General features: G+C 40.9%; 1 protein-coding gene across 2 annotated transcripts in view; it reads right to left on the bottom strand.

The window, feature by feature from the left end:
• Window positions 1-16254, bottom strand: part of LOC147152454 (tripartite motif-containing protein 54-like) — a 43543-nt gene that overhangs the window by 14144 nt on the left and 13145 nt on the right. Inside the window, exons 3-7 of one of the 2 annotated variants that reach the window (XM_086042494.1) lie at window positions 13474-13634; window positions 13225-13402; window positions 12194-12289; window positions 6567-6644; window positions 6304-6459 (exon numbers count right to left, since the gene is read on the bottom strand). In XM_086042494.1, coding sequence (XP_085898620.1) covers window positions 6304-6459; window positions 6567-6644; window positions 12194-12289; window positions 13225-13402; window positions 13474-13634 — 669 coding nt within the window. The remainder of the gene's footprint in view (window positions 1-6303; window positions 6460-6566; window positions 6645-12193; window positions 12290-13224; window positions 13403-13473; window positions 13635-16254) is intronic. The other variant, XM_086042505.1, reaches the window with a different exon arrangement.

Below are 16254 nucleotides of genomic sequence, written 5' to 3'. Positions count from 1 at the left end.
CATCATCTTGAAGCCTGACTGGAAAACATCCATGACATTATGTTCATCTAAGAAATATCTTAACTGTAAGTGCACCACTTTTTTCAGAATTTTAGAAATAAAAGGCAACTTGGAAATAAGTCTAAAATTTGACAGCACACCTTGATCAAGGCTAGGTTTCTTAATAAGGCACACAGGTTAACAAGACATGAAATAAAACGGACGAACACGACTGAAATGGACCATCGATCCATCCATCCATCTTTTTCCACTCATGCAAGGTCTGGTCGCGGGGGCAGCAGTTTAAGCAAGGAAGCCCAGACTTCCCTCTCTCCAGCCACTTGGTCCAGCTCTTCCAGTGGGATCCTGAGGTGTTCCCAGGCCAACCGGGAGACAGTCTCTCCAGCATGTCCTGGGTCCCTCCTCGGGCCTCCTCCCATTGAGACGTGCCCATAACACCTCACCAGGGAGGCGTCCAGGAGGCATCCTGATCAGATGCCCCAGCCACCTCATCTGACTCCTCTCAATGCAGAGGAGCAGCCGCTCTTCTGGATGACCGAACTTCTCACTCAGTCTCTAAGAGAAAGCCTGGACACCTTCCAAAGGAAACTCATTTCAGCTGCTTGTTTCAGGATCTTATTTTGGTCACAACCCACAGCTTTTGACCGAGGTAAGAGAGTATATCGACCGATAAATCAAGAGCTTTGTCTTTCGGCTGAGACCAATACAGAGTCTGCATCACTGCAAATACCGCTCCGATCTGCCTTTTAATCTCCCCGCTCCATCCTACCTACTTGCTGTTTCTCATCCAATCGCTTCACACTCAGCAGCGAATCATTTCAGTGAAAGTTGAAGAAGCCATCAGATCCACATCATCTGCAAAAAGCAGAGATGTAATTACTGAGGCCACCAAAACAGACACCCTCAACGCCTTTGAAATCACAACATCCCGAAATTCTTTCCATGAAAGTTATGAACAAAATTGTTGACAAACGGCTGCCTTGGCCGAATCCAACCCTCACTGGAAATGAATCCGACTACCGGCGAAGCAGACCAAACTCTGACACCGGTCATATACTGCAAAGTTTGGGGACGGTGTTAAAAACAGAATGTCAGTGTTGCATTTACACCACTCAGTAATAAAATGGCCTATATGATCTAAGATATTGAAGGATCTGAATATATAAGAATGGCTTTATATTAGCCAACAGGTTAACCAAAAACCAAATTGGGAATCACACATCGCTTAATCAGTTCAAAGTCAGCGTGCCCTGATCTGAGCACAGGACCAGCTGGTGAAGATTAGCCCCATAGGCAGGGCCAGCCAGGGAGGAGACCAACCCACATTACGTTTAGATTTTGAAGACAGTATAAATGTGAGGGCTGCATGTTAGACCGCGCCCCTTTTCTGCCCTCGCCCATCTCGGGTGAGAGCATTCGCAAGGATGGAAAAGCTGCCCAGATCTGATCATTGCATGATTCCTGAACTTTAGAGATGGTAAAGAAAACTGACGAGAAAATTCAATCGATTTGTGTGAATCTTTATTTATTTTGGATACCTTCTTGAAAGATAAAATGAACACGCATTGAGTAAGTAGTTGTTTTGTAAATTGCTAATTGGGCTTATGGACTCGAGACCTACAAAACTCCAATCATATAACACTGATATGTTGTGAAAATGGGGTGTCACCTGAATTCACTCCTAATTGGTGTCTATTTGAAATTGAAACCACACCCTAACATAATGATTGAGTTCACTGGTTAGACTCTAAACAATTTTCTTCAGCCTCATTTTCCTCCTTGCTTGCAAGATGGAATCAAGCTTCCTAATGTAGTTAAAACGCTCACATGATGGTATTTGATGAAAAAGTGTTTTTGCCTCATAACTTGGTTTCCACCTTTCTGTTTTCAAATTGTTTAAAACAGATAAGATTAATTCACTAATAATTAACATTCCATATCTGCTTTACATCTTTATAGTACTTTAAAACAGATTTGTGTGAGTCACGTGGGCCACTTGGCCAATGATAGTTGCATTTCCTGTCATGTCATGTGGGCACATGGGCTACACGGCCATTCAGGTTTATTAAAACAGTACTACATACGTTTTGGTTCAAGCAGGTGTAGGCAGCTAGAGTGACAAGCTGCACGTGTATTCAAACTTATTTCCATGACTTTTCTTTTCAGTCTTCTTGAATTGCAGTTTATATTAAATCCCATCTGTGTCAACATGCAGGAGCCCTCTACCACGCCCAAACCCGTCAATGAGTTGTGTGTGGCTTGGTGAGTAGCCTGGCTGACTCAACTCATTCTAATGAGGGTCTCTTGTCAGCAGCTTGACAAAACAATATGCGTATTCTCCAAAATGTAACATGTAAATGAGATGTTATGAAAATCTAAGTGTTCTTGAAGGAATTTGATTGCATTGAATTGTTTGAGCAAAAAGTTGTTTGTCTATGTGCCTTGCAATTGGATGGCGACCAGTTCAGGGTGCCATTGCCTCTTGCCCAAAGTCACCTTGTGAGGATACACGGTACAGAAAATGAATGGATTCTGCCATAGGCTATAGTTTCAATAGCCTGATGCTAAATGCTGTAGCGTACATAAAATTATTTCATGTAATGTACATTTTGAATTTTAATCTATTTTTGTAATTATTATTTGACTGGGGTGGCACGGTGGATGACTGGTTAGCACCTCTGCCACACAGAGCAGTGGTCGAGGGTTTGAATTCGGGCTCCGGCCTTCCTGTGCGTAGTTTGGATGTTCTCACTGCGCCTGCTTTGGTTTTCTCCGGGTACTCCGGTTTCCTACCACATTCCAAAGACATGCATGGTAGGTTAATAGAACACTCACTAAAATTGTGCCTTGGTATGATTGTGTGTGAATGGGTGTTTGTCTATGTGTGCTCTGCGATTGGCTGGCAACCAGTTAAGGGTGTAGCCCACCAACTGCCTGAAGACAGCTGGGTTAGGCTCCAGCATGCCTGCGACCCTCGTGAGGATAAGCGTTTTGGAGAATAGTGAAAAGGAGAAAAGTGCTGACAGCGGGGAGATCGAATCTGCAAAGTTGTTTTGAGTAACAGTATTGACTTTAATTTAATCCCACTTGAAACATGAATCATAAAGTGGACATTTATGGTGATAGTAGTAACTCAGCCACGGTTCAGATCGATTCAGTTTGACAGTTTTTTACATTTTTCACGGTTATTAACGTGACGTCGTCGTTACTAACGTCTCCATGAAATGAGATAGGAAAGCCTCGCCTCATAATTTCCCCCAAATACTGTATTTATTTCTACCTCCCACCAAATCTCTTCACTGTTTGTAAATAATAATAATAAATGCCCCGAAACGCTGGACCACATTTGTTCTGCCCACAGTAAATGTTTAAAGTGTGTTTCATAGAGGTTACAAAATTAAAAAAGCCATAGCCATAGTTATTTTATGCTAAAAAGGTCATTGTGTTTAAAATAATTTCTATCCAGTCAACATTAGTTTTAATTGTTTACTTGTATTTCATGAGAACGAAGTCAGTAGCCGCAATGTATTATGGGTAGAAGTTGCCATATTCAGTCAGAGAGACGTGCCGCAGAAAGCCTGCCCTAATCATCCTCGCAGCTCCTCCCGAGTTATATTTCTTTTTAATACACCTTCGAAAGCAATGGCTGTAAGTTTGATTGTGGTTAGAAGTGTTTAGAGATCTGTTTTGGAGATCGATTTTGCTAAATGCTCTCCCTGAAACTCGTTAGCTCAGTGCACTTTGCATTGGCATAGCAATGCTGTTAAGTTAGTGCTAATAATCTAATTAGCATATGAAAGGATCCCGAAAACAGCTCGTTTACCTCTGTAACAGCTCAGGCTTGCATTTATGGCTGTTTTTTGGCACTAGTCAATTTGTGGTGCATTTATTTGTTTAGCAAAGCTAACACATATTTTATTTGTATTCATTTTTGGTTTCACTCAACATTTTCATTGGGCTGATCTCACAGTTAGCCCAACAGTAAGCTGTCAAGACGATCATAATAAAAAGAGCAAGACGCTCAGTTTCCTGGCTCATGAATATTGAGTTTGGCTTGCTGGTGACCTGCGTTAACATACAGAGTGTATCCAACAGTAGTGATAACAGTATAACATTTACTCCTGTAACAATACGTCATGAGTGACGTCATATCTTCTTCAGCGCATGCGGGTCACTTTGGAGACACGTGTTCATACAGCAGACAAGGCAGAGGTCACATTTATAATGTAATATGAAAGCTTACACAAAAAAAATCTGATTTTTTTTTTTTTTCCAAAAATCTGAATTGAGCATTAAGACCTGCAGTGTAGCCTTAGATTCAATCACAAAAATGGAACTCGCAAGCTAGGATTTACTGTGGCAGAAAATGACGTGTGGCAAGCCAGACACTTCAAGTTGCAGACGGTGCCGAGTTGATCCGAGTGCAGGACTAGAAATTCAGCCCGGCTTCTGGCTGTGTTTGTTTTGTATTTTAATGTGCACAAAGAAAAAGTCACAATGTATCATTTGTTTTGTTTTTGTCCAAAACTTACTTTACGCTGCTGTAATTAGAAACTCCATAAGAGCTATCAGTGAAGTCCAGGGTAAGGTATTTGCAATGCTGACCAAGCTGCAGACAGCAGAGTAAAACGAGGCAAAATAAAAGCAAATACTCATATACAAACAACATTTTATACTCGCAAGATACATATTATGTACATATTAATTTCCATGACAGGCTACAAATAGGTTCAGCTATTATGTGTTTTAGGGGAAAAAAAACGTTTCATAAAAAATATTTATAAATCACTGCCTCAAAGATTGTTTGTAGCCTGTTTTCAACAACCTTATCGAGATAAAGGGTAAATAAAAAGATACGCAGAGCTGGGAATCGCCTAACCGTCACTGAGTTCCCGTCTGGATATTTAGCCGACCTACGTGGTCCCAGTACGTCCCTCGTTGGCGACAACCAATCGGCGTCGAGAACGTAAGCTTCACGTCACACGCAGGTGCCGCACGAGCAGACAGGCCGCCAAACAGAAAAAAATATCAAACAAAAACAACAGACAGACACACACGCACAGTGTGTTGATTGGCGAAATAAAAACAATTTGGAGCAAACGTCATTGCGACTGTGGGACCAAAAGGTACACAACACTGTTTTATTTTATTTTTTATGGCTGCATGTCAGGAGTGCGGCACCTGCGTGTGACGTCGTACAGGTTAAGTCCATTCTCCATGCCGTTTGGTTGACTCGGACCGACTGGGATCACTTGGGCCGGCTAAATATGCAGATGGGAACTCTGTGACAGTTAGGTGAAGCCCAGCTCTGGAGATAAGAATACAAAAGCATAAAGCAACAACACTTTCACTCTGATTTTCATGTTGACACCTTTGAATATTGATTGTATATTTTAAAGTTATCCAATAAGTCTTAAACTTTGAGCCACTCCTCGAGCTGCTCTCTGCAGCCAGGACAACTCGCAATTTACAATCATGTATGTATGGGGGGGTGGGGTTTACGTACTGTATGGGGGTCCTAGGTTAAGTGTCATGTGCGTATATTAATAGCATATTGTGGTTTAAAGAAAAAAAATCCTTTACTGCCCATTGAAAAACGCAGCTCCTTCCGTTCTTTTCATGAAAGGTCATGCTGTCTCATTCATCCCTTTTTCTTCTTCTAGCTGACATCTATGACAAAATCTTCTATGTTGTGTGCATTGTAGGTTGTTTTTTGGTTGTTTTTTTTTAAACTGCAGCCACTTAGTGTTGTGTTAAAGTGAATGTTTTTCTACCGTTGTGTTTTTTTTGTTTAACCCTAAACTGTAATTTTGTGTCAATTGGCACACTGTTATATTGTATGTCAGGTTTGACCTGCAACATATTTTTATTACATGAATTCAGATGATGAAAATGTTATTTGTTTGTCTGAGAAGTGCTGTTGGGTCCCGAAACCAGACCAGTTGAGAAACCAGAGCATTTATTTTTTGTAACTTTTTGTGCATAATAATTTTTAAGACAGAAGTTTAAGTCATTTTAAAGAAAACAAATTAAAATAAAAAATACTATTGTCATCAAAAGCTAATATTGTTGTTGTTGATTAAAAATGGCATGAATGGCAATCAACAAAAACAGATGCCTAATCATTAGGTTAACAGGTGGTGTTGAGCTACATTGTGGGTGATGGTGGCACTTGAGTGGGAGAAGATTAATCCGCACTGGAATCATGCTGACCCTTTGCATGTGGAACCACAAGTCGATTATGGGTGTTGTTTATTTCTGAGTGGCGCTAACAAACATAACAACCTGAGATTTTGAGCTGACCTGAACAAAAGCTGCCATGTCGGGATCCTCCATAGCACACACTGCTTTCTCCAAAAGTTTCCTGTTGGCCTCCACCCTGTCTCTATAGCACCGCGTCAGCAGCTGGGCACAACATGTCTTCTCCTCCGCCTCGTTGTTAATTCGCTCCGACATCGCCTTCATCATGAAAACACACACGCGCACACACACGCACACAAGCAAAGCTCACGTTATAGTTCTTGTTTGCTTGCCGGGAAGGGAGGAAACACTGGCGTGAAACTCACAACAAGTCTTTCATCCAGAATTGAGAACATTCGTCTGAACTTGTCGCATACATTTTGTTTGTGAGTCTTGCAGCTCTCCTGTGCAAAAAATAAACATTTGATTTATTTTGTAAACGAATAGAGCTCGTGCTCTGTCATCGAATAGCGTGTTCAGTCATCAAATACCAATGGAAGGTTTGGGAATTACTGTACTCATGATGCACTTATCTATGTATATATATATATATATATATATATATATATATATATATATATATATATATATATATATATATATATATATATACATATATATATATATATATATATATATATATATATATATATATATATATATATACACATATATATATATATATATATATATACACATATATATATATATATATATATATATATATATATATATATATATATATATATATATACACATATATACATATATACACATATACACATCAGTTTTATTTACTTCCTGGAGCAGCTGACCTCTGTTCACTTTGCAGCCAAATTTAGAGGAGCGTCACTGTCGCAAAAACAGAGTTTTACGTAGTTTTACTTTAAAAAGTTGCTTGATGGCTCATTGGAGGGATCCCAAATAATTTGCACACTTTCCAACAGCCAAATTCAAATACCATATTAGTTGTACGTCTTTGGTGTATCGTTCAACTGTTGTATTTTACAGGAAAAGAATCTTATTTAAGGATCAAAGAAAGCTATTAGAACAGTTTTTGAATTGAACTATACTTTTATTTTTTTCCCCCACATTAATTCCAAGATTTTACTCACGTAAATATTGGTTTCAAGCTGGGTAAAAAGTTGTAGTTGAAAAATGCGATTAATCACGATCAATTATGGAAAATTTTGCGATTAATTAGTTTTAAAATTTTAATTGTTTGTGACAGCACTAATATATATATATATATATATATACTGTATGTATATATATATATATATATATATATATATATATATATATATATATATATATATATATATATATATGTGTATATATTTTTTTAAAGCTTTTTTTATATTATATTTATTTATTTATTTGCAACTCGATGGTCCAGTGGTTAAGACCACTGACACGGGGGACTGGTAGAATCCAGCTGGGTCCTTAGGCAAGACCCTTCATGCTATGCGCCGATACCTCAGATGAGTGACACAAATAATGAAAGAATAATACCGGCTCAGATGCCGCCCGGGTAAACAAGGTCTGCGCCAGCTGTTGGGGAACCAGGACACGCTGGTGAGAAATGGGCTACTGGAACAAGAATGAGGCATTCATGGAACAAGGCGGAAAACGAGGTACTGATGGAGTGCTACTATGCTAGTAACTCCAGTGAGAGAGGATAGATGCAGAAAATGTGGGAGGCTTGGATTCTTCGGTACACCACATCTACAATGAGCAAGAAACAACTACGGGCTCAATGTTCAAACATCAGCAATAGGAAGCTGCCTTCACAGCTGGAGATGGATGAGGTACAATGTGCTTCATCTGCAGAACAAAGATAATATGAGCCAGGACAGAAGGTCATTAGAGGGGTGGTTTCACCGTCACCCCCAAACATCGAGAGTGGGTTCCTATCCCCACAAGCAGAACAGCTTAACACAAGAGCAACTGACCTGAGAAAGAAGATCATTAAGTCCTGGGGGAATTCAACTACCTCCTGCTTGCCAAAAGTACCATCAAAATCACTACTGAATGATGTCAACAGCACTGATAAGTATCCCCACTAAGAACATTATTGAGACCAATCGGCTGATCTATGCAGCAGTATCAGTTATCCCAGAGATACTTGGCTATGAGACAAACTGACCTGAGGGAGCATGGGACACCTCCATTGAAGAGAAAGTTGGAGGCTAAATTAAGGGCGACCCAGGGAGAAGTTAGCCTCCTAACAGGGCAAAACAAAGGTGTGAAGTTTAAGAAAGAACTGCCCAAGAAATACAGCAAGATGTCCACAGATGAGGCACTTGGGACTGCCAAGCAAAGACTCACAACCTTGGCTACTCCCCTGAAGAGGTACACGAGAGAGGTAGAGGCCAGGAGAATAATCACAATGTTCTCCAAAAACTCAGCTAAGTTCTATTCTCAGTGGCAAGGTAGCAAGACCGTAAAAGACCCACCCAAGGCTGAGACAGAGCAACACTGGAAGAGTATCTGGGGGAAGGATGCATCACACAATACCAATGCCCAAGAGCTGGCATACTACAAACAGAGCAGAGCAGCATCATAGAACAAGAACCAGTCATCATAACATTGGTAGATATCCAAGCAACAGTGTCAAAGATGAGGAGCTGGACAGCACCGGGACCCGACATGATTCATGCCTACTAGCTAAAGAAGCTAACTGTTCTCCATGAACATCTGGCAGCAGACTGACAAACTGGTGATAGCCAACCAGCCTGACGTAGTAGTGGTGGGTGAACATCAGAAGACAGCAGTCGTGATAGATGTCGCAATCCCAAATGATAGCAACATCCGGAAAATGGAACATTAAAAGCTGGAGAAATACCAAGAGCTGAAGGAAGAAAGAGAGAAAATGTGAAGGGTAAAGGTAACAGTGGTGCCACTAGTGATCGGGACACTTCCGGCAAAATAATCGCAACTAACGATTTTGATAATCAATTAACTTGTCAATTATTTTGTCGCTTAATCAATGAATTTGATCAATTTTTTTTTAAATTTCACATCTTTATTCAAAAACATGACATTATTTCAATTATTGACTTCGGAGGATCAACAAAATTACCCAAAACAAATCACGGAGTGCCCTTTGGACAATGAAGTTGGATGGATTCAAAACTTGATGCTATACTTGGTGAGTGCATTGTATGAGAGTTGTAAACGGCCCACAATGATTTCTGATACTATGTAGTGTACACTATCTCTCAAAGTGGCTCATTTTATCCAGTTCCCCTGTAGCATGTATTGCTTATTGCTCTAAAGTTAAATTCAGAACGGTATAGAAAACCCTTCATGTCTAGTTAATTGTGAGTGGTTTACCGAAAAATAACATTTGAGTAATGTTTTATTTCACGTGTTTTTTCTCACCCACAGCACATACTCAGGTGAAGTTCCCTGATCCACAATCCAAGATGTGAGGGAGATAATTAGAGAAAAAATGTAATATTAGTTATGTTAAACAAATAAATGGGGAAAATGGAAACAATTGAAATCCTGAACTACCTTTCTCAGTAAAGAAATATTTGATATCGTGACTTTTTTCTTTTCATTTTACTTTTATTTTATATTTGGGAATGCACAGTAAGCTATCTTAAAATGTGCTGTACAAGTAAAATGGTGCATCAATGAGTGTCCTTTTGTTATACTTAAAGTATAAACCCGCAAACTAAAGTGTTAACTAGAAGTATACAATTTGTATATAAATGAATGCACTTGCAGTACACTTCAAGTATAAACCTGTAAACTAAACTGTGGACTAGAAGTATATGACTTGTATACTAGTAGTATATAAATGAGTGTACTTGTAGTACACTTCATGAGCGTTTTGAAAACGCCGGATATAAGCCTGCGGTTAGCCCTATCATCCACATGTCCCTGGAGTTTTTTCAGTGAAACCGCGAAACTCCGGCCGCAGTGGAGATTTGCGGATATATCCCGATATTTCCTGATCCGCGTTTTCGTATGGACGGGTATAGATTTACATCGTCACTGTGCGACAACAATGCTTTGACGTCACTTGCGCGACTTGTGTTTTCATTAAAGTCAACATGGACTCTCGCGGTGCTGCGTTGGTTATAGCCATTCTTGATGCGCTTTTTGCTTACTTTGTCCGCAACCAACCACTGCTTCTCGGTGAAAGGTTTAAAAGCAATCTTGACCTTTTGTCGGTTCTCCCGAACGAGTTTGGTGCTGTGTTTTTGGTTTCGTAGAAGTGACGTCAAAGGACGGAAGTTCTTCCGAATGGACAGTATTTGGCTAACTACTGCCACCTAGAGGCTTGGCGTGCGTTTGAAAACGCACTTCTGCAGTTACGTGTGGATGCGTTTTTTTAATGTGTATTCCAACGCAGGCAGGGGGGGATATACGGTTGTTAAAAAACCCCGGCTACGTGTAGACAAGGCCTAAAAGGGTCAACTCATATTTGGGCCAATTCGTATCGGAAATTAAATAATTATCTTCTCTCGAATAACTGCTTCGGTAGCCCTTTGCCATTCCACCTGGCAGTTTTACCTGAACGAAAGGTGCATTAAAGTAAATTTGATGCTGTACTTGAACCATTTGGAGTATATACTGGCACTGAATTATGGAAGTTTGAATACATAGAAGGCCGTGGGTCGTCCGTGGGTCGGCCTTCTTTTATGTATTCAAACTTCCATAATTCAGTGCCAGTAGCACTTAAAAAGATTCTGACAGTTGAGGAGAAAAACTCAAAGTGTTATCTTCAAAAAGAGACTCAAACTATGCCAATACTCCAAATGGTTCAGGTACAGCATCAAATTTACTTTGGTGCACCTTTCGTTCAGGCAAAACTGCCAGGTGGAATGGCAAAGGGTTAATGACAAATTTAAAAATATGTAGAAGCTGGAGAAAGGCATGTGCTAAAAATGTATATGGAAGTAACTGGGAATTCTTGAAATTTGAAAATGTACAAATATCTTGCCGAATAGAACAGCAGTGTCTTAGTTTTTATATAACACGTTACTTTTTTTTGTAGCGACGTAGTTAGTGTGACACACACACACACCCACACAGACCCGTCTACTCTACTGCGCATAGCTCTCCTGCAGGCAGAGACAGAGTGGTGAGGGAGAGGCAAGCCGAAAGATGATCCTAGCCTGCCTTGCCTGATAAAATAGCTAAACGGCATCGTCAGAAAGTTGAGAAACCTTGAGAGCGATACGTACAGATTAACATTTGTGACACGTTCAAATGACATAACTTCAAATAGAAGTTTATTGAGTGTAAATTATTTGGTGACAAGTAAGCTTGTTCCCTACTGGTTGCATTTAATGAGGTCATAAATCAACAGAGCTGGTCATTTACAAAAAATGTGCGGTTCTTTTATCGCCTTCCGCCTACAGCCGGGGGTTCCCCTCCGCCGTCCATTTATCCACCATTTAGTCCGGCCGGAAAAAATTGTACCCGTTTACGGTCCGGTCCGCGTATAATTTTAAACATGTTTCCGTTAGCGTTTCCGACTACAAACTGCAACCAACTACCGCTAAATTTTGATCAGTCTATCCGTCTAATCCCCGCCCCCCTCCAAAAAACACATCATATTGAACAGATAGTGCATTTTCTATTTATTATTTTTTTATTTATCTATTTTATAAGGTGACTTGATTGTATTTTTCTTTTCTCTGAATCACAATTTTTTATAACTTTAATTATTTGGATATTTGGTGTATTGGTGTTTGTGTATTTACTCTAAGTCACGTTAATAAGGTGGTTTTCTAAATTGATAAATGGAGCAAATTTATTTTAAAAACAAATCGGATAAAATGAACCAGGGCCCCTTCTTTATGTTGCATTGGGATCAGATGGTCTACATATATGTAAGGTTGCATGCATTTTTTTCCAGAAATGCCATGTGATGTGATTGCTTCCAATGTGCACGGCACGACAAGTCGACAAGGTGGACCACTGGACCCACCTCGATTTTCCTGCACTCCTCCTCAAGCTCGGCCATCAATGCTCCAACTTTCTGGTTGATCTCCACCACGGAAGCTAAGCCTTCCCTCAGCTCCTCCTGCAAAATAGATTGTGAGTGATTTAAGTCAAGTCACATTTTCTTGTGTGAGTGATGAAAAATATTGACTGTCAAAACATGTCTGAAAGCATTATACCCAGTGGGGATTTTATTGAGAGGCAAGTCATGCAGTGGCCCGCCAGATCCAGTAGAAGAAGAAGTGGTTGAGCTCTATGAAGTCTATTTAGCAACAAGTGACCTTTTTAAATTGTTCTTTGCACACAAAACTAGGTTTTGATGGGCTTGCCCCTCCACATCAAACTCATCCAAGCATCCCTTAAGGCAGGGGTCCCCAACCACCGGGCCGCGGAACGGTACTGGGCCGCTTCGGACCGGGCTGCGGCGGGCCGCACAGATGAAAAAAAGAAAGAAAAAAAAAGTACAGTACTACCAGTTTATTTATTATCCGAGGCTGAAAAACATTTTATTTTGAAGTGACCGGATTCTCTCCGTTACATCCATCTATGACTGACTCTTAACGCATGTCAAGTTGTCACCGGCGCGTAACGCTAATATCAAATGCAAGCAAATGAGTAAAATAAACGGACGTATTTGGAAAGTTTTTCTCTACCCCCCGGACGGGGAATAGTTACAGAGCCACGAAGTGTATAGACTTGTATGAACCAGTCCGTGGCAGAAAAAAGGTTGGCGACCAGTTGGCGAGCTTGATTTGCATATTAGAAACATAAAAAGGAAGCTCCACCAAGTGTGAATGAACAGATGGACAAAAACTGATGAATGGTTAAGTGGATGAATGAAGGAAAAAATGAATGACTGGGTGAATAGATAATTGCATGAATGAATGAAATTATGAATGGATAAACAAATCAAAATATGTCCGAATTATGGATGAACTGATGAATCAATGAATGACGCAATGGGTGACCAAATTATCTGATGAATGAATGAATGTAGAAGTGAATGAACTAAGAGACCTTTTTGTGCTGCAGGGCGTCTGTCAGAGGTTGCACCTGGCAGGACTGATGTTTTCCAAAGACTTTGCAAAGGGAGCAAGTGGTCAGCTGGCAGGTGATGCAGTAGATGTTGACCTTCTCATCTGAGTGCTGGGAGCACGTCTCCTGAGCAGGAAGTGAAGGTGGGAGCGGGAGGGGCCTGGAGAGGAAAGTCAGGCCTCAAACAAAAACTCAGTTGTCATCTTCCGCATACGTGTTGTTTTTTTCCACCTGTCGTCGTTACTGCAGACTTCGTGTTTGTAGATGTCGATGATGTTCTCTACCAGAAGATTGCGCTGTAGGCTGAAGACGCCGTGCCTGTCCAGGATCACCTTATGTTGACATGATGGACAGCGGAAGTGTCCGCCGCTAATTGTCATGGTGATCTGAGCCTGAAACAAGGAGGGTAGGACACAATGTTGTCAGTGGAATGACGAATTATTAGCATCCATAGAATGTTCTAGAGTGGGCTAGTATGGCACGAAGGTGTACATGAGCACATTGCTGGGGGGAAGTGGAAACATTTCTCAAACCCGTGGCACAGCCGAGCCAAAATCACAACAGCCAGCAAAGGCAATGGGAGGAGTTCAGTGTTCAGACCATGGAGAAAGATTCCCCATTGGAGGAGATGTTGTGGGGCTGTCCTGGTTGACACGCCTGTGCAACTACGCGCGGACATTGGGGACAGTGCCTCTGGATTGGCAGACTGGGGTGCTTCAGAAAATTAGCGGATGTATAGTTTTAGCTATTTTATTAGTTTTCATTAACCACCTTGATACGCATACACATATCGTTGCACCCCCTGTGATCATATATTGAGGCACAGAAACAGCCGACTCCCTACGTAATAAGTTTCAATTTGTCACCAATACTACGGTTAGTGCACTTCCTTTTCTCACCTCTGTTACGTTTTGATGCCATAGCAGGGTTTTTCCTGGCTCAAATTGAGGCAGAGGTGGTACCATCCTGACCATGCGCCATGACATGCATGTATTCAGTCAATTCAACTGACTCGCTTTCTTTTAGAGGAAACTAATTCCAATAAGAATGACTATTATCACGTCAAAGCATTCATTTATTAAAACTAGAGCCACAATTGTTAAAATGTTCCTGCAAAGAGCCGCATTATACATGTGGGCGCACATAAACTGCCCCATCCCGTCCCCTCACTCCCAAGTTCTCTTGCATATTTTGACAAACTCCCCTTTTTTGTATGGCTTTTTAGCTTATGCAGTGTTCAAACTTCCAAGCAAGTTGAAACAAGTGTTTCATCAATGTTGGGAACAACTGTTGTCTACTTTTCTGCCTGACCTTTCAAAGAGAGCAACTTGCGTTTGTGAAGTTCAGTCCCTTTTGGAAAATTCCTAGTTGATGTTTGCAAGTAGGGAACTGAAGAACCGCTGAAGATGCGAAGCCTTGCTCAAAAGATGCCGAACATATGAGGCAGAATGACTCTGCAGATAACCTCCCAGCATAGACCAGCATATGAGCTCCCAAGATATGCTCGCTTTTCTGTGTATTTGTGCTGGTGTAGCTGTTTTGATTTTGTTGTTTGTTTTTATAGTGGGACTGCCATGACATTCAACCAAAAACTGTGTTAAAACGTCCTGTGTTGAACTTCATATTTTTGTTATGCTCTGATTTTTTTCCCCTCCAATTTTGAAAGTGAACTTGGTTGGCAACACTACTCAACGTTTTTTCCCACCATCTCATTTGCATCAAAGTGCATGCGTGAGATGCACGTAGCTGGCACCTCGCTTTCTGAATGTCATCTGTTCAATCGCTGCATTCAGACAAGGCCAGATGCGCACAGCATGCCCATATTTGGAAGTGCTGACGTAGCAGCTGACCAGGAAGTAAAAAGTGAGTCTTTTCCTACCGATTTACAAAATGTATCTTTCATTGTTACAAAAGAAAGCCAAGTCTTTGCTCGTTTTAAAAAGCCAAATCAAGAGGTGACAAGATGTATCTTTCAGTGATAATACAGTAAATGCACTTTATTTATCGAGGCTTCCTCCATTGTCCTCATGCTGTGACTTGTAAAAATCCTCCAAAATAGCAGTAAATCACTTGCCAGCCCGTCTCCTATTGGAAACGTTTTCTGACATCACGACGGCGCCGCCGTAAAGTAAGAGTATGTTTCGATCCGAGGGGATTTGCCGTCGTAGTACGGTGTTAGATCAGCGTAATTTGAAATTCCGCGTACAAAAATGTGTTTCATGTGTATGTAATGTGAAATACCACGTACAAACGTTTTTTGCGGGCATGTAATGTTAAATACTGCATACAAAAGCATGTTCTGTGAAAAGGCGTGTTCCACATGTACAAAACCGTCCACATGCACGCACAAGATTGTTTTTACGCTTGCGTCTTCGCTACGCGTACAATACGCATGCAATACAGGTGTGATAATTGTGCCACGATTCCTAACCAATCAGGAGTCAGACGGTAGGGCTCATTCTGATTGGCTTTTTACGGTCCAATCGAAACTAAGAGGTGAGAAGAAACCGGGAAAAAAAGTCAACTGCTGGTGTCTCAAGAGAAAATAACGTTAAACCAAATAAAGATACTTTGAAAAAATGGGGGCTGGGGGTGTGAGTGAAAGTTTAGCCAGACTCGTCCACGGATACAGCAGTTTAAAAGTAGAGGCGGTCCAGCATAGGGATGGGTACTATCTTTTTCTCCCTAGAAAGAAAGGCGAATGACGGACGACTACCCCACACTGCAGACGGATGACGGATAGCAGACGCTCACTTTTTTGTAAAATGCGCAACTCTGTTGATATTGAATTAGCGCCCAGTCCTAGTAGGGTATTAATAATTATTAGGGCCCCCCCCATGCATTTCATGTTGCCCCCCTTAAGGCTGGGCTCTGGTGACGGTTCCGCTTTCAGCAAATGCTCTTGCAGTTAGTTTTACAAGACGTTTTTCTTTGTCCATTTGGGTGTTCGATCAGGCCTTGTCCACATCCATAGAGTCACGAGTATACAGAATTCCTTTCTGTCCTTTAAAA

This window comes from Filicampus tigris, chromosome 1 (genome assembly GCF_054856515.1).
Source record: "Filicampus tigris isolate MCC_2025a chromosome 1, RoL_Ftig_1.0, whole genome shotgun sequence".
Taxonomy (NCBI): Eukaryota; Metazoa; Chordata; class Actinopteri; order Syngnathiformes; family Syngnathidae; genus Filicampus; species Filicampus tigris.
The sequence above is the reverse complement of the archived record's forward strand: the minus strand, read 5'-3'. Positions and strand labels throughout refer to the sequence as shown.